The sequence below is a fragment of the Mustela putorius genome, unplaced genomic scaffold (assembly GCF_011764305.1).
Source record: "Mustela putorius furo isolate JIRA1106 unplaced genomic scaffold, ASM1176430v1.1 tig00003972_pilon_pilon_pilon, whole genome shotgun sequence".
NCBI classification, from domain to species: Eukaryota; Metazoa; Chordata; class Mammalia; order Carnivora; family Mustelidae; genus Mustela; species Mustela putorius.
In genome coordinates this window covers 5,606,906-5,626,259 of record NW_025422115.1, presented here as the reverse complement: position 1 = coordinate 5,626,259, position 19,354 = coordinate 5,606,906, and the positions used below count along the sequence as shown (strand labels likewise).

Sequence of the window (19,354 nt, the reverse complement as noted above, 5' to 3'; positions counted from 1 at the left end):
AAAAGATAGAGGTCTTTCATTTTTGTACACCTGAAAACCCATTTTCTCGGAACCATTTATTGAAGAGACTCGTCTCCATTGAGTTTTCTTGGCTCCCTTCTCAGTATGACTGTATAGGCACCGATCGATGTATTTCTGGGTTCTCACTTCTGTTCTGCTGGTCTGTATCTGTTTTAATGCCATTACCACATGGTTTTGATTACTATAGCTTTATAATATAGCTTGAAATCGGGACGTGTTGTGCCCCTGCTTTGTACTTCTTTCTCAGGATTCCTTTGGCTATTCAGTCTTTTGTGCTTCCATATAAATTTTAGGATTTTTTTCTACTTCTGTAAAATTTGCCATTGAAATCTTGATAGGGATAACATTGAATCTATAGACGGTTTTAAGTAATATGGAACGGTAAACAATATTCAGTTTTCCAGCCCATGAACACAGGATACCTTTCCATTTATTATCTTTTTTCATCAGTGTCTTTTTGTAGTGTCCAGTATTCTTTCACCTCCTTGGTTAAATTTATTCTTAACTATTTGTTTCTGATGTTACTGCAAATGGAATCATTTTATTTCTTTTCAGGTCATTCATTGTTAGTGTATAGACATGCTACTGATTGTTGTATGTTAATTTTGTATCCTGGAACTTTACCAAATTCATTGCTAAGATCTAGTGTTTGTTTTGTTTTTTTTTAATGGAGTCTTTAGGATTTTGTATACATAAAATCATGTCATCTACAAATAGAGACAATTTTACTTTTTTTTTTTCCAATTTTCTGCTTTTTATTTTTATTTATTTTTTTTCTTGCCTGATCACTCTGGCTAGGGCTTCCAGGACTATGTTGAATAAGAACAGTGAGAGTGAGCTTGTTTTTGTTACTGATCTTAGAGAAAAAGATTTCACCCCTTCATCATCAAGCATAATCTTAGCTGTGGCTAAGGACATTCCTTCTACACCTAATTTGTTAAAAGAATTTTTATCATGAATAGATTTTGAATTTTGTCAAATGTTTTTTCTCCATCTATTGAGAGGATCATATAATTTTTGTCCTTCATTTTGTTAATAAGGTGCATCACATTGATTGCATATGTTAAATCACCTTCTGACCCTGAGATAAATCCCACTTGGTCATGGTGAATGATCTCTGTAATGTGCTGCTGAATTTGGTTTGCTGGTATTTTATTGAGAATTTGAGAATTGGCTTATAGTGTTCTTTCCTGGCTTTGGCATCAGGTAGTGCCTGATACTTTTCTACCTTTGGTCAGGCCTCATAAAATAAGTTTGGAAATGTTTCCTTTTTTTTTTTTTTAAGTTTGGGAAAAGTATTGGCATTAATTCTTCTTTAAATGTTTGGTAAAAGCCACCGTGAAACCATCTGGTCCTGGGTTTTTCTTTTGGGGCAGATTTTTGATTACTGATTCAATCTTTTTACTTAGTATGGATCCATTCTGATTTTCTGTTTCTTCCTGATTCAGTCTTGGTAGATTATATATTTTAAAAAATTTTTATATTCTAGATTGTCCAGTTTGTAGGTGAATAGTTGTTCACAGTAGTCTCTTATGATCCTTTGTGTATTTGTGGTATCAGTTGTGATGTCTCCTTTTTCTTTTATAATTTTGTTGACTTGGGTCTTCTCTCTTTTTTCTTGCTTAGTCGAGCTAAAGGTTTATCAGTTTTGTTTATCTTTTCAAAGAACCAGCTGTTTTATTAATCTTTTCTATTTTCCTATTCTCTATTTGATTTATCTGCTCTAATCTGTTGTTTCCTTCTTTCTGCTAATGTTGGGTTTACTTCGTTCTTCTTTTTCTAGTTTCTTAAAATGTTAGATTGCTTATTTAAGATCTTTCTTGTTTCTTAATGTAGGTGCTTATTGCTATGAATTTTCTTCTTTTAACTGCTTTCTGCACATATTACGTAAGTTTTGGTATGTTGTGTTTCCATTTTAGTTTGTCACAGGAGAGTTTTTTATTTCCCTCTTTAATTTCCTCTTTGATCGATCTGTTTAAGAGAGTGGTGTTTAGGTGTGCCTGGGGGCTCAGTTGGTTAAGCCTCTGTCTTTGGCTCAGGTCATGGTCTCAGGGTCCTGAGATCGAGCCCTGCATTGGGCTCTCTGCTCAGCAGGGAGCCTGCTTCCCCCTCTCTCTCTGCCTGCCTCTCTGCCTACTTATGATCTCTCTGTCAAATAAATAAAATAAAATAAAATAAAAAAAGATAGAGTGGTGTTTAATTTCCATTTCTCCATGAATTTTCCTGTTTTCTTCCTGTTACTGATTTCCAGTTTCATATCCTTGTGTTCAGAGAAGATACATGATATGATTTTAACCTTGAATTTTCTTTGACTCGTTTTGTGGCCTAATGTATGGTCTGTCCTAGAAAATGTTTCATAGGCACTTGATAATAATGTATATTCTGTTGTAGGATAATAATGCTCTCTGTATATCTGTTAGGTCCATTTGGTCTATACTGTTCAAATCCACTTTATTTTTTTTAATTGATTCTCTGAATGATATATCCATTGTTGAAAGTGAGGTATTAAAGTCTCCAATAATTATTGTATTGCTGTTTGTTTTTCCTTTATCCTCTGTTTTATTCAGGTGCTCTAATGTTGAATGCATAAATACTTACATTTTATATCTTTTTGATGGATTGACCCCTTTATCTGTGTGTAATGACCTGTGTCTCTTACCATTTTTAGTTTAAAATCTCTTCTGCTTGGTCTAAGTACAGCTACCCCTGTTTGGTTGTTTTTGTTTGGTTACTGTTTGCTTGAAATATCATTATCCATCTCTTCACTCAGTCTGTGTATCTTTGAGGCTAAAGTGAGTTTCTGGTAGGCAACATATCATTGGGTCTTGTGGTTTTTCTTTTTCTTTTTTTTTTCAATCTGTTCATCTATTTTATGTCTTTTGACTGAAAAATTTAATCCATTTATGGATGAGGTAAGGACTTACTGTTGCCATTTCATTGTTTTATGGCTGTTTTGTAGATCCATTGCTCCTTATTTCTTCTCCTACTGTCTTGTTTTGTATTTTGGTATCTTGTGGTATCAGTATGCTTTGAATTCTTTATCATTTGTTTCTGTTTTATTTTTTGTTGTGATAACTACAGATTTTCTCTTTGTGGTTACCATGAGGCTAACATAAAGTATCAGAATTATGACAGCTTATTTTAAACTGATAACAATTTCTATAGCATTCCTAAACTATGCTTTTACTTCTGCTCTCCCTTACATTTTAGGTTATTGATGTTAAAGCTTACATATTTTTTATATTGTGAAACAATAACATTGTAATTATGGTTGTTTTTACTACTATTTTTATTATTTATTTATTTATTTATGTTAAGATTTTATTTATTTAGTCATGAGAGACAGAGGGAGAGAGAGAAGCAGAGGCAGAGGGAGAGGCAGGTTCCCCAAGGAGCAAGGAGCCTGATGTGGGACTCGATCCCAGGACCCTGATACGGGACTCGATCCCAGGACCGTGGGATCATGACCTGAGCCTAAGGCAGATTCTTCACCATCCGAGTCACCCATGTGCCCTATTTTTTATCTTTTAAATTAGAGCTGTAAATGAATTATGCATCACAATTACTGTTTTATAGAATCTAATTTTGACTACGTTTTTACTGTTACCAGATAGTTTTATGTTACTTTCTTATGTTTTTATGACCTTAATCAGCATCCTTTTAATTCCACTAAAGAACTCCCTTTAACATTTCTTGGAAGGCAAGTTTAGTGGTGATGAAATCCCACTGCTTTTGTTTTGGAAAGTATAGCTCTCCTTCATTTCTGGAGGACAACTTGCTGGGTATAGAACTCTTGGCTGACAGTTTTCTTTTTCTTTGAATATTATGAATATATCATCTCTGGCCTGAAATGTTCCTGTTGAGAAATCTGATGGTAGTCTTATGGGAATTACCTTGTGTGTAACTTCTCTCTTTTTTGTTGCTGCTTTCAAAGTTCTTTGTCTTTGACTTTTGACATTTTAATTATGGTGTGTTGCAGTGTAGCCCTATTCAGGTTCAACCTATTTACAGTTCTTTTGGCCTCGTGGATCTGGATGCCCATCTCTCTTTCCAGGTTTGGGAAGTTAGCAGCCATTATTGTTTTACGTATACTTTCTGTCCTTTTCTCTTTCTTTTTTTTTTTTTTTTTAAGATTTTATTTATTTATTTGAAAGAGAGACAGTGAGAGAGAACATGAGTGAGGAGAAGGTCAGAGGGAGAAGCAGACTTCCCATGGAGCTGGGAGCCTGATGTGGGACTCGATCCTGGGACTCGATCCTGGGACTCCAGGATCATGACCTGAGCCGAAGGCAGTCGTCCAACCAACTGAGCCACCCAGGCGCCCCCTTTTCTCTTTCTCTTCTCCCTTTCTCTTCTCCATTTGTGTTCCTTAAGTCTTGTATGCTTTCTTCACTCTTCCTCATTTTTCTTTTCTTTTCTCTGGATAATTTCAAATATCCTCTCTTCTAGATCATTGATTCTTTGGCCTTGTCAAGTCTGTTTTGAAGCTCTCTTTTAAATTCTTCAGTCATTGTATTTTTTTCAACTTTAGGATCTCTCTTTTTTAATGGTTTCTTTTTCTTTGTTGAACTTGTTCTGTTCATGCATTGTTTTCTTAATTTGGTTTAGTTGTCTGTGTATTCTTATAGTTCACTAAACTTTTTAAAGAGGAATTTAAGGGGATCATTCTGAATTCTTTGACAGTTAATAGATTTTCATTCCTTAGGGTCAGTTATTGGAGCTTTATTAGTTTCCTTTGGCAGTGTCACCTGTATCTGATACTTTGTAATTCTTGATTACTGACATTGGTGTATACACATTTGAAAAGTTTTCTTTACAGGTTCTAGACTTTACAGGTGGTCAAGCCCTGCAAACTCCCCCATAGTCACCATGGGGCAAGCGTGGATGCTCTCAGGGAGGGGCCCACAATGCTGAGGGAGCTGGATGTCCACCCTGGGCTCTCTTTTCCTTCTAGAGGAACAGTAGGCTATTGGTGTGCTGCTGCGCCAGCCTGAGTGAGGGGCAATGCAGTCGATATGTAGCTAATTCTCTACCTTTCTAATGCGATCTGTCTTGGTCTCTGTGGTGCTTCAACCTCACCTCCATATTCTAGGATTCTTTCAGTGGTGTCTTGTCCATGAATAATTGTTATTGTTCTTGGGGGTGGGAAGGAGTAAAGTCAGGATTGATATATGTTGTCTTCTTGAGGATGGGCAGAGGGAAGCAGGGAGAGAGAGAGAATCCTCAAGCAGTCTCCCTGCTGGGCACGGAGCCTGATGCAGGGCTGGATCCCAGTACTCTGAGATCATGACCTGAGCTGAAATCAAGGGATAGATGCTCAATGGACTGAGCCACACAGTTGCTCCAGGAAGCTTTTCTTAAAAGGGTTTACTACCCACTTGTAGGTACAATGCAGGGGGCAATGCTGCCTGTTCCCTGTGGGTTTTTCCCCAGCTATGACCATAGCTTTCATGTTGCTTTTTATTTTTATTTTTTTGTTATTATTTATTTATTTTTGAAAGATTTTATTTACCTGAGAGAGTGCATGTGCACAAGCAGGGAGAGGGGCAGAGGGAGAAGCAGGGTCCCCACTGAACACAGAGCCTGACACTGGGCTCGATCCCAACACCCTGAGCCAAAGTGAGCAGCTTAACTGACTGAGTCACCCAGGTGCCCCTCATGTTGCTTTTTAAATGAGCAAAGAAGCTTCCCTCTCCTGGCCTGTCTTCTACCATTCCTTGAAAGCCTTTTCCTGACATAAGCCGGGAGTTCTTAGCGGAAATGTGTGTCTTAAAAAGTTACAACCATTTGTATATGAGATGGGGTTTTAAAGTGTTTGCTTTCCCTAGCAGGAGATCAGGGTATCTGTCCCTGTGCTTTGGCAGGTTCCCCACTTCCCCATACCTGGTGCCTAGAGGGAGTGGCAGAGAAGACGATGGGATGACCTCCTAGTAGACTAATGTATCCATTTATTAAAGCAGTGTATTTGGAGCCCTGCATCAGCCGGGTGCTGGCTGGGGTGGTGCTGAGAGTTGAGGAAGGTTTGCCTAGAAGATACCAGCTGGGGGATGGTCACAGCTCCATGTAAGGCCTAGGCTGCCGTGGCTGGAGTGTGGAGGGGAAAAGTGGAAGAAGAACTCAAGTTCCTGAACTGAGACAGTAGCCACTTGGGTTGGCAAGGCAGGAGCCTGAGCTTGGCTATAGGAAGGACCCAAACAGATGTGAAGATTTCTCTTTGGGAAAAGACTGGGATGCAGTGCAGAATAAAAATAATCCTCATTTAAACCATGGCACTCCCGAGATGGTAGATGATGCTCTAAGAGCTTGATCACCAACTCACTTCTTTACGGTGTCCTCGGGAGGTTGGCACTTACTCTTCTTGTTTTGTTAACGGAAAAATGAAGCTAAGATCATGTAACTTGCAAATGGGGATGTGGGAGTCCCACCCAGGCTGACTGGCTTGGGACCCTGGGGTCTTGAACCCCTTTGCTTGGGATTTTGCTGCTCTCTGCCTCCCAAAACAGGGTTTTAGGAGGAGGCAGAATTGAGAGAAGAGAAGAAAGAGAAGGAATGAGAAAATATCTTCTGGTCCCCAATGTGCTACTGGCCACACCTGTTAAGAAGTTAGATCCCTGCCTTCACCTGAGGGAGAACTGTGGAATCAGAATTTACCTGCCTATTTCCTGGGTGGTGCCAGTGAGCCAGGCTCCTTGACTCTGAGAAATAAACCTCATTTGTGTCAGTAAAGGAAACTTCCCCGAAACAGCCATTTCCCTGAAATACTTAACATCTTGGGACAAGGTTCCTCGAAGCTTATTTTCAGAGAGGAGGGCCAGTAAGGGCATGGGGAGTGGTGAGAGGGGGAAGGTACAGGATCCATTTTTGTCTGTTCTCCAGGAGCCGCCTGGGTACGACAGCTTCTGAGGAGAGATGGGCCACTCTCCCTGCCCCCTGCGTGGTCAGGCCCCATAGCCCTGGGAAGGATTGGCATGGTGGTGATGTGCAGAACCCACCTGGGCCTGGGCCCTCTTCCATCCCTCCCTCCTTTCTGCAGGAGTCCCAAGGGACAACTACAGCAGTGCTCTGGGGAGGGGCTCTGCTCACAGGGAGACCTTCCCAGAAGTTTAGGAAATACTGTTATTTTGAATCCCAATGGCCACCCCGAGTAAGGAACATGTGTTACCATTCATTCATTCATTCACAAACTTTCAGAGCATCTATTATAGCTGGGCACCGTGAGAAGGTAAGAAGATAAGATGATTCATGGTGGATAAAACAAGAAAGGTTTTCTAGAGAAGATGGCATTTCCTTAGGTGACACCTGAAGTCGGAGGCAGGGGAGCTATCTTTCGATATCTTGTCTTCATTTTCTTTTGATATATACTTAGAAATGGGATTGCTGGGTCATATGGTAGTTTTATTTTTAATTTTTCGAGGAACGTCCATGCCATTTTCCATAATGACTGAAACAACTTATGCTCCCACCAACAGAGCATAAGGGTTCTCTTTTCTCCACACCCTTACCCTTGTTCCCTCTTTTTGCTGAAGGTGAGAGGATACCTCATTTTGGTTTTGATTTACGTTTTCCTGATGAGTAGTGATGTTGAGCATCTTTTCATGTACCCGCATGTCATCCTTATGTCTTCTTTAGGAAAATGTCTACTTAGATCCTCTGCCCATTTTTAAATCAGATGGCTTGTTTTTATTCTATTGAACTGTATGTGTTTTTATGTATTTTGGTTATTAACCCCTTATCAGCTATGTGGTTTGCAAATATCTTCTCCCATTCGTATTCCCATTTCTTCTCCCATTCCCATTCCCATTTCATTTTGTTGTTTCTTTTGCTTTTTAGTTTGATGTCCCACTTGTTGATTGTGGCTTTTGATGTTTGTGCATTTGGTGTCAAATCCAAAAACTCATTGCCAAGACCAATTTTAAGGAGCTTTTTCCCTGTGTTTATTTGTAGAAGTTTTATGGTATCAGGTCATATGTTTAAGTCTGATCCATTTTGAGTCAATTTTTGTGAACGTGTAAGATAGAGACACACCGTCATTCTTCCGCGTGTGGTCATCCAGTTTTCCCCACAGATCTTCTTTCTGTCCTTTCCCCAGTATTCCTGGCTCCCTTGTCAATAGTTGTTGACTCTATATGCAGGAGGTTTTTGTTTTGTTTTTTCCTTCCTCTGGGCTCTCAATTCTGTTCTGTTGACCTATGTGCCTGTTATTTTGACGATGATGGCTTGGAGAATAGGTTGAAATCAAGAAATGTGATGCCTGCAGGTTTTTTCTTTCTCAGAATTGGTTTGGCTGTTCAAGGTCTTTTGTGGATCCATATAGACTTCAGGACTGTTTTTTCTATTTCTTTGAAAATGTCATGGGGATGTTTTTTTACAGTTTACACTGGATCTATAAATGGCTTTGGGTCGAATGGACATTTTAACAATGTCCTTCCCATCCGTGAACACAGGTTACTGTTACATTTCCTTGTGTCTTCTTCAGTTTCTTGCATCAAAGTCATAGTTTTCACCATATAAAACTTTTACATTTTGGTTAGATTTATTCCTAAGTATTGTTTTAAATGCTAATATAAATAGGATTATTTTGTTTTTTTTTTTTTTTCAGATATTTTGTTGTTAATGCTAAAAACTGTTTTCTGTATGTTTATTTTGTATCCTGCAACCTTACTGAATTTGTCCGTTCTGGCAGTATTTTGGTTGTGTCTTTAGGATTTTGTGTATATAAGATCATATCAGTCATAAGCAAAGGCAGTTTCCCTTCTTTTCTTATTTGGATGCCTTTTACTTTTTTTAACTGATTGGCTTGGTGACAGTAGGTATCATTGTGTTGTTCCTGACCTTAGAGGAAAAGCTTCCAGCTTTCACCATTATGGTGTTGGCTATGGGTTTGTCATATGTGGCCTTTGTTGTGTTGAGGTGTCTTTCTCCTACACTTAATTAGTTGAGCATTTTTATCATGAAAGGTTGTTGTATTTATAAAATGCCTTTTTTCCACCTGTTGATATGATCATATGATTTTTTTTTTTCTCTTTCTGTTACTGTGTCTCACAGTCACCCATTGATTTGTGTGTGTTGAACTGCCTTGCATTCCAGGGACAGATCCCACTGGATGGTGAGTGGTTCTTTAATGTGCTATGTGCTAATTAATTTGGTTTGCTAATATTTTGCTGAGGATTTTTGCATCTATATTAATCAAGTATATTTGTTTGTAATTTTCTTGTCTTATAGGCTCCTTATCTGGCTCTGGTATCAGGTAATGTAAAATAAATTTGGGAGTTCCTTCTTTTTAATTTTTGGATAGTTTGAGAAAGACCATCACTGACTCTTCTTTAAATATTTGGTAGAATTTGCGACAATGTGGATGCAACTAGAGAGTATTATGCTTAGGGAAATAAGTCAATCGGAGAAAGACAACTATCACATGATCTCCCTGATATGAGGAAGTAGAGATGCAACGTGAAGGGGTTTGGGAGGTAGGAAAAGAATAAATGAAACAAGATGGGATCAGGAGGGAGACAAACCATAAGAGACTCTTAATGTCACAACACAAACTAAGGGTTGCTGCGGGGGAGGAAGGTAGGGAGAGGGTGGTGGGGTTATGGACATTGGGGAGGGTATGTGCTATGGTGAGTGCTGTGAAGTATGTAAACCTGGCAATTCACAGGCCTGTACCCCTGGGGCTAATAATATATCATATGTTTATAAAAAATTATAATAAATATTTGGTAGAATTCATTAGTGAAAGTATCTGATCCTATACTTTTCTGTGTTGGGAGATAGGAAGTGTGTGTGTGTGTGTGTGTGTTGGGACGTTTTGATTACTGATTTAATCTCTTTATGTGATACTTGTCTGCTCAGATTTTCAAATTCTTCACATTTTTTTAAACAGCTCTTAGTTTCATTGATCTTTTTAATTATTTTTCTTGTCTCTATTTCATCTATTTTTAAATTTTCTTCCTTTTACTAAATTTGGGCTTAGTTCTTTCTCTAGTGCCTTGACTTGTAAATTGAGGTGGTTGATGCTTTCTTGTGTTTTGATGTAGGTATTTGTGAATTTTTCCTGTAGCAGTACCCTTTGATTCCCTTCTCATCTTATGTGTATCTGTTGTAGATTTTTTGTTTTTATAAACTTCCCTCTTAGAACTACTCTTGCAGCATCCCATAGCTTTTGATATGTTGTGCTTCCATTCCCATTTGTTTCAAGATACTTCTTGATTTTTCATTTGATTTCTTCTTTGGCCTATATTCAGGAGCATGTTTTGTAGTCTCCATATATTTGTTATGTTTCTATATTTCCTCCTGTTATTTATTAATTTCTGGTTCCATACCACTATAGTCAGAAAAGATACTTGGGTTTTTTTCAATCTTTTAAAGTTTGCTAAGACTTTTTTTTTTTTAATGACCTACATGTGATGTATTCTGGAAAATGTTCTGTATGCACTTGAGAAGAATGTGTATTCTGCTGCTGTTAGTTGGCCTGTTTATACGTGTTAGGTCCGTTTGATCTAAAGTATAGTTCAAGTGCAGTGCTTTCTCACCGATTTTCTATCTGGATGATCTAGTGTTGATAGGTAGGGTACTGAGTTTCCTTTCTATTATTGTGTTATCTGTTTTTTCCTTCAAATCTGTTAGAATTTGCTTAATGTAATTCAGGTGCTCTAAAGTTGGGTGCATATAGTTGATGATTTTTGTATCTTGATGAATTGACCCCCTTATCACTCACTATGCAGTGACCATCTTTGTCACTTTAACTGTTTTTGGCTTATTGTCAGTTTTGTCTGGTATTAGTATAACTACCCATGTTCTTTTGGCTTCTGTTTGCATGGGGTAGCTTTTGCCATTCCTTTGATTTTATGTGTGTCCTTAGAGCTGAAGTGAGTCCCTGGTAGCATATAATAGGGTATTATTTTTTAAAATCCTGGCAGTAAGTCTGCCTTTTGATTGGAGAATTCGGTCCCTTAACATTTACAGTAATTATTGGCAGGTAAGGACTTACGAATGCCACTTTATTATCTTCTGGCTGTATATAGTTCCATTTTCCTTTTCCTCTTGTTGCCTCCCTGTGTAAATAAGAGATTTTTGGTATCAGTATACTTTGATTCCCTTCTTATCTTATGTGTATCTGTTGTAGATTTTTGTTTTGGAGTTCCCATGAGGTTTACATAACAAATCTTATAGATAATCAGAGTGTATTTTATGCTAATAATAATTTGATTGCATATTAAAAAAATCTATCCTTTTCTCCCCCATTTTATATTTTTGATGACACTATTTACATTGTTAATGGTGTATCCATTAACAAACTGTCAAAACTATACCTAGGTTTCATACCTTTGGCTTTTAATCTTTAGGTGAATCTTTACCTAGCACAATGCCATATTAACAGTGTTAAGGTATTCTAAGTCTGACTCTACACCAGTGTGTCATATATTTCTACGTTTTCAAGCTACTAATTAGTGTCCTTTTGTTTCAGCTTGAGGAAATCCTTTTAGCATTTTTTTAATTTTTAAAAAAATTCTATTTAAAGTGGGCTCATTACTATTTTATGATCTAATATAAAATAAATACTATTTATTTTAATTTGGGAAAGGAGCTCAACATAGGGCTTGAACTCACAACACTGAGATCGAGGCCCAAGCTGAGATCAAGTCAAACACTTAATCGACTAAGCCACCCAGGCACCCCCCACTTTCAGCATTTCTTGTGTAGTTTAGTGGCAAAAGTTTAGCACCTTTTATTAGGGGAAGATTTTATTATTTATTTTTATATGTGTATTATTATTATTGTATGTTTATTATTATTTAGCATTTCTTATAATGTAGTTTACTGGCAAGAGTTTAGCAGGTTTTGTTTTTTAGGGGAAGATTTTATTATTTCACTTTCATTTCTGACGGACAGCTTTGCTGGGTAAAGTATTTTGGTTGGCAGTTTTTCTCTCAGCACTTTGAATTTATCATCCCACTCTCTCTTTGCCTGTAAGTTATCGGATGAGAAATCCTCTAAGAGCCTTATGCGGGTTTCCTTGTGTGAGAATTTTTTTTCTCTTCTAGCTTTTAAAATTCTGTCTTTGATTTTTAGACCATTTCATTATTATATATCTTGGAGAACATTTTGGGTTGAAGGTTTGTGGTGACCAAGCTTCATGAACTTGGATATCTAGTTCTCTTCCCATGTCTGAGAAATTCTCAGTCATTATTTCTTTAAATAAGCTTTTCATTCCTTTCTCCCTCTGTTCTGGGACTCCAGTAATATGTACATTGTTTCTTTTGATTGTGTCTCTTGACTCCTGTAGGCTCTGTGCCTTTTCATTATTTTTTCTAATTGTTTAAATTCAACTGATCTGCCTTCTTGCTCACTGCCTCTCTCTTCTGTTCAACTACGCTGTTGAAACTATTGAATTCTTCAGTTCATTGTATTCTTCAGCCCCCAAATTCGTTCTTTTCTCTTTGTTTAGCTACTCCTTTTGTTCTTGTATGGTTTCCCTCCTACTATTGAATCATTTATGTGTTCTCTTGTAGCTCTGAGCATTTGTACTACAATTATTTTGAATCCTGTGATGGGCAATACCTGCATCTCTGTTTCTTTGGGTCCCGTTACTAGACTCTTCCTTTGGTAGAGACATGTTTCTCTCACGTCTTCCAGACTTTATGGATTGCTTTTGGTTAGAGAAGACTTTCACTTGGAGATAGGGGAGTGCGGACCGCGTTGCGACCAGGTCTAGTGGTGCAGGGCAACAGGTGCAGGAGTGTGCAGTAGCAGTAGGTCCAGTTGGGGCATGATGGCTCTTTGGCTCAAGCCACTGGGGTCCACACTGTTGGTAACAGTGTTCTTGGTGATCACTGCAGGTGTCTGCAGCACCTGTAAGGGCTATTGGGCTTCTCAGCCTCTAGAACCAGTTAGTAGCTAGGGACCAGAGCAGGCAGCATTGGTGGCTAGGGCCAGTGGTGTGCATACACTTGACTGTGAGGGGCCAGCTATAGGCCCCTTGGTAGTGGCAGAGGTCACTTGCTAATAATGTTGTCGTGATGGGGTTAGGGCAGGTAGCAAGGGCTAGGGCCAACTGGGGGCTCCCTGGCATTGGCAGAGGACCCGAGTGTCCGTGTGCTGCCCTAGAACTTGACCCTCTACCGCTGGGCGTGCATATTGCAATGGAGGTCGGTGACAGGTGTCATGCTGCAGAAAAGGAGGTGGAGGGCATGCAGGCCCTTGGCCAGAGGGACTCACTCTAGCTGCAAGTGGGCATGGTGGTGCTGGCCAGTAATGGGAGGCAGGGCTCCCCGGTGGCTGTGCTGGGGGCATGCACACTGGAGGAGCTAGTTACAGGTGGTGTGCTGATGCTGGCCTGCACTGGAAGGCGGGCTTAGTAGTCCTGGAAGAGCATCAGCTTCCTGGTTCTGATAGTGGGACGACAGTTATGTCAGTGTTAACTGTCGGGAAGGTGGGTGCAGGATATATGGAAACGATGATTTCTGCAGCTTTTCTGTAAGTTAGAAGTAAGTTCAAAGTAAAGTTTAAAAAAAGCTTAAAAAGGGGAGTGGGACGGGGTGGGGGGGTTAGTTTACAGTGAAACCAATTAGTACAACTGTGATTTTGATTTTCTTCCCCAGCTGCCTTCAGCTGCTTTGGAAGAGAGTGAGCAGGCAGATGATGTCAGGAAGTGACTGAAGTCTAAGCATTCTCTAAAGCTGGGTGAGCTCGTGTCAGTCTGGGTCGTCTGGAAGCAGAAGCAGATGGGAGTTGGGAGTGCAGATGATTCCTTGCAGGAGGGAAGGGGCGTAGCCCAGCTGTGTGCAGTCATTGGCTGGGGGCTGGCTGAGAAGAGCGTGTCCTCAGCTCACACCCTGTGACAGCTGGGGCCCAGGGCTCACCTCTCCCACACTGGGCTCAGCGTTGTCTGCGGTGTGAGGGCGCGAGTCCACGGGCCCCTGAGGAGCCCCTCTCCTTAATGTTCCAGGCACCTCTCCGGAACCCCCTTTCTGTGGAGGACAGGAAAACACAACCAGTTTCCTCGGTCCCATGCCTAGGTGGTGCTTTGACCCCTGCCAAGCGACTGGCGGGGCACATGAGAGCAGGCCGGGGTCACCGGGCTGGCGGAGAGTTCCAAACGAAAACTCTTCGAGGCAGGTGCCAGGCAGCATCAGCTTAAAAGCAGGCTCCAGGCTAGCGGAGGGTGCCCGTGGGAGCGAGCTTGGAAATCTCGATGAATTGATTTTAAGCAGCTGCAGCTGTGATCAGACTATTTTTAGCCACGGGACTCAAGCAGCTTTCAAAACCTAATAGGAGCCTCACTGGAGCCAGCGAGTAAAACCAGCACAAAAATTTAGCTTTTAATCTAACTGACAGCAAGAATGTGCTCCGTTACGAGCTGGCTTAAAAGGCAAATCCAAGGAAGAGAGTGCTTGCCACTGCCAAGTTTAAGTTTTCACACCTGTCATTTTTGAAATGAACTCATTCAGTAAATCTGTCTCTGCTGCCGCTCGCTCAGTATTGGGTGTGCATTTTGGGTAGACCGAGTCGCTATCCTCAGAGCCTGTTTAGCAGTAACTCGCCTTCTCCCCCCGCCGGTATATCCTGCGGGCAGTGCGGCAGCGCCTGCGAGGCCGGCCCCATCCACGCCGGCTGCAGTGACGGGCCAGGCTGGCCGAGCTGGGCCCTGGATCGCCCCCTGCCTCCTGCAGGGACCCGGGCAGCCCAGGAAGGGAAGCCTCAGGAGCAGCTGTGGGCAAGGCTGGTGAGCTGCCGCCGCTGCTTCCTTGACCAAGCCTCAAAGTAGGTAAAGGGGATCTCGGGCAGGAAGAGGCCTGTGAGGGGAAGGGACAGGAGACGCATCTGGGGGCGGGGCCAGGGGACGACTGGCGGCAAACATGACAGAGTCTGGAGTACACAGGAAAAGCCAGTCCGTCTTTACTGTAGTGAGTGCAGGATACAAATAGTTTACAACAACCTCTAGCATTTTCTTAACCATTTGATAAAAAGTTCACTATAATATTTATTGTATAATGAAGAAAAAACAACACATTCAGGGAAAAATTGAGATTAACTTATTTTTCTTAAAAGGTTCATCTCAAGGATGGCAACAAAGTCCAGCTTGTGCCGCCAAACGGTTTTACATGATCAAACCGTGTACAGCTTCTTGTGTGAACTGTTGACTACAAACATTTACCAAATACATAAATCTCTTTTTAAAAAAGCCATTTTAAATATAGCAAAGCAGTGTCTTCTTGCACAGCAAAGTGAAGAAAGTTTCTACAGAGAAATAAAAGTTTTACATTTGTAAAATCTTTTTCACATTCTAATCATCTAGCTTCTTATGATCCAATGCCAGGAGTTTTCTGGTTCCTTATTTACTATGTATTTCTTGTGCGCACGATGGTTAATACAGAAAATAGGTTAATGCTTTATTAGTTGTCCTTACAGTTAAAGGAAATGGTAAAACATATATTGTTCTTTTCGAACAAACCCCTGATTTCGTCTCTAACACAATGGACATAATTAGGGCTCAAAAGATGGAGTTTTGATCGGGACCATCTGCAGACATACAATGGTGACTCTCACTCAATGCAGGACGGTTCACGCACTGAGGGAAGGACAGCTGTTGGAAACCGTACTTGAGCCAGTGCGGCGTCCTCTAAGCTTTTTTTGTTTTTGTCTTTTAGTAATAAAATACTTCATCTGAAGGATAAAATTTTCTGGTGATGGTGTCATACAAAACACACGAGTCTAAAACGGTAAGAAAAGTCAGTTCTAAAGAAACACCATTCGTGTCTTCCCCACTCTGAGTTGGTTTCCACCAGGAGATGTGCATGTGTATGTGGTGTTTGTATATGGAGTCTGGGTGAGGGTGTCTGTCAAGTCCACACGCTCCAGGTCACACTGGGCAGACAGGAAAAGGGTTAACAGTCAAATATTCACTTCCTGAAAACGGAATACATTGTTACTTGGTCAGTGTAATTGAAATACAAACTCCGAGCCTCGTGTAATAGTATTTTAGAAAACAGTAGTTGTACTGATTATAAACCTGCATAGAAAGAAAGACTATTGAGATACAGTCAGAAAAGCCATCTCATAAGGCACACAAGAAAATAGACAGTAAATGCGAATGTGGTAACTCCTATTCCAATGTACAGCAGAAGTTCATGAACGTGCATGAAGAGTAACGAAAGAATCACTTAACACTTTCAAAGCTATAAATGGTTTACAAAGTGGTAAGGATTATCTTGGAAATTCAGTGTCGGGAGACTGTCTTGTCTCAATCAGGTGTGACCTTACGAAGAAACATGCCGGTATGCAGTTCAGTAAAGTAAGTACGTTTGAAAGAGAAACTAATCCTTTCTGAACAAGAGCCCAAGGGCCATCCTGCTGAGAGGAGACAGCACGTCACCCTCCCTTTTTTTGGCCTCTCAAAATTTACTACCCGAACTGTTACTAAAACCGAATTCCATTTTGTAGCTGTGAACACCACAGGTTTCCCCTGTACCTAATACCTATGTGTCAGTCAGGAAGTCTGGCTGATGATTTGTCACAAATAGCATATGAGGAAAATGTCAGAAGCAAGGCAATTTAGGGGGAAAAGCAAAACCTAAGTAAAAAATTGGTAGCTGCTCAACATTAAGTTTAAAATACAAAATAGCAGCAGTTTTTAAACCCTTATTTTGAGTTTCTCAGGAAAGGGAGTATTTAAAAATCTACGATGAAAGATATACAGGACTTTGAATTTTGTTTGTGGCACAAGCCCAGGAAACGGACGAACCTGCCCTCGCAGCCCCGCTGTCTCGGTAGGAGGGAGGCCGCGCTCGGAGGCGGAGCGGGGCCCGGCCCGGGTTTCAGGAGGACGGCGCGCCGTGCCAGCCAGCGGTGTGCCCGTGAGAGAATTTCTCCCCACACCGAAGTGCCATTTCGATGCACAGAGAGCTCAGAATGGTAGTATTTTGTAACCAGCTGCATCATTCTATTTTAGAGGGGCCAGGAAGAAAGATCCCTTTCCCCACAAGTTTTTTTCCCTAATCATTTACCACTTATAAAACCTTTGTGCTCGTCTACTATTTTGCCATGTTCTCTAATATTTAATTAGGTCAGCTTTTTCTACTATATTTTTTTCCTCACAAAAGGCAAGTTTTAAATAATGCCTTAAATCTGTTACAACACATTTTATATTTATGCAAGATGAACTTAACACCAGTTTTTTTGCCACTTTGCTATTTATGTACACATATAAAATATATAATGGTGTTCAACCCGTACAGCACAAAGATTACAATGTAACATCACACATTCACCACCAGTGAGGGGAGAAACCCCTTTATACAATCCTCTGAAAAGACTGGGCTAATAATTAAAATCCAAAGTACAGTATATTTAACAAAATAGTAAATATTAAACAGTGAATACTCTACTTAATAAGGATCTCGCCTTTTCCCCCCAAATTGGCGGCAATCCACAAAAATATACTTTTTAATCTGGTGACCATACAATACATAGGTACTTACATCAAAGGTGATAATATATTTAAGATGCTATATACACAAAAGAGTTTGGCTCAACTTTTAATTTACATATAGAATAATAAGTGTTCATGGCTTTTTTTTTCCAAGGTTCTGCTTGCAAGATATTTTTGTTTTTTTTCCCCTCTTAAAATAAAACTAAAAAGTTAAAACAAGATAAAGCTATTCTCTTAAAAAAAAAAGTTACAACATACAGCTTTGGCTTATATAAATAATTCATAGCAGAATGTGTTCAAAAGTAGTGAATATAATTTTATATATAGTCATCAATTCATAAGGGTGTTTTCTTTCATATAAAATATACATGAGCTAAAATCAGTTTCTTTAAGATATGAATGTAAAAAGAAACTTCTGACATAGTCCAATTATAACTTAATATATTAATTTATTTTGTTAATGCTCTATATTTCTAGACTAGTATTTTCTGAATATCTCATGCGTGTTTTCTACTCTCTCTCTTTTTTATTAGCTAAAGATCACTTCTTTGACCCAATACATTTTTTGCACGTGCAAAACAGTTATGTGTGGGGCTTTTTTGTTTTGTTTTAAAATATCAACAGCCCTTCCCATGCACCCCTCTGCAACAGAGACCCATGCCAGGCTGGGTAATTAATATAAATGACATTTTATGTACAGTATTGCTTTCTTGGTTCCTGCTTTTCTACTGCTCTGTTCTACAAAGCATTTTTCTTAAGTAACTACAGTCATTGCACAGTTAAATAAAACAAGTAGGGGCCCTCTAGGTTTCTGCAAGCTAGTGTGGGAGAATTATATATGGGTACACGTTTTTCTGCAAAAACTGGTTATCTTATGAAACAAGTAGTCCAAGGAAGTGCCAGACTAGAATCTGCCTACAGGGCGCTTTGTTTGCCACGGGACGTACATCTGCAGATCTACGAGGCAGGTAAGTGCCCGATTCTGTATGTAACACACACCCACATACACACACACACTCACACCCACATACATATATATATATAAAGGGATATATATGTATGTATGTACATATAAATATAGTTAACTCATGTCCTTATTTACTGATGTAGATATGTAGGGCAGTTCGCTGCGGGATCACGAAGTACAAACACCAGCCCGGGAGCCTTAGGTCACCCATGCGTCCATCCTCATTCGCTTGACGGAAGGGCTTTCTCTGCCCTCCGTGGTGGGGGGTCGGCCAAGCACGATTGGAGAATGGAAGTCGCCCCGTGGATCCTCCCGGTCACTCCCATCATAGGAGCTGCTCGAGCTGCTCAGACTGTCCACAGGGGAGCGCCCCATTTCCTGCCGGGGCTGGGGGGGCTGGGGGGGTTGTGGCGGCGGCGGCGGCTGCGGCGGTGGCTGCTGCTGCTGCTGCTGGAAGCCTGACGGGGTCATTCGATCCCGGGGAGGTGAAATTGGTTCTGACTTAATGTTGATGTTTTGGTTGGTATTAATGGATAAATTCGAACCCTGAGATAACTGCCCTCCAGCACTGAAGGAAAGACAAGATGTTAGAGGGTTGGTGAGTACATCTGTGTGACCGGAGTGATACTGCAGCCTCCACCCAACAGAGCCTGTCCGAATGCCCAGACTGGTTTTAATGACCTCTCCATGGGAGGAAAACAAAACCAGGGTGGCTAGTTCTCCTGCCAAGACTTCGGTCGTTCTGCAGATGAAGGAGCCGAAACTGTGAGTCCGCTGCTGTGCGTGGACCAGAACGGGAGAGGAAGCCTTTGGCTTCCCCTCTGCCCCAGCCCTGGGAGAGGCACCGCTCACTGCTCGCACAGTACCTGCAAGGCCGTCACCTGACCCTGTCTTCCAGGGGAGGGCACTGCCTCAGACAGGCCGACTCAGAGTAG

At 40.6% G+C, this 19,354-nt stretch overlaps 1 protein-coding gene across 12 annotated transcripts in view; it reads right to left on the bottom strand.

Annotated features, from left to right (window-relative positions):
- Positions 1–14,895: 14,895 nt before the first annotated feature.
- MEF2A (myocyte enhancer factor 2A) overlaps positions 14,896–19,354 on the bottom strand; it is a 160,297-nt gene continuing 155,838 nt past the window's right edge. For all 12 annotated transcript variants that reach the window (XM_045070589.1, XM_045070590.1, XM_045070582.1 and 9 more), the window contains one exon: positions 14,896–18,987. In XM_045070589.1, coding sequence (XP_044926524.1) covers positions 18,618–18,987 — 370 coding nt within the window. In that variant the 3' untranslated portion in view covers positions 14,896–18,617. The remainder of the gene's footprint in view (positions 18,988–19,354) is intronic.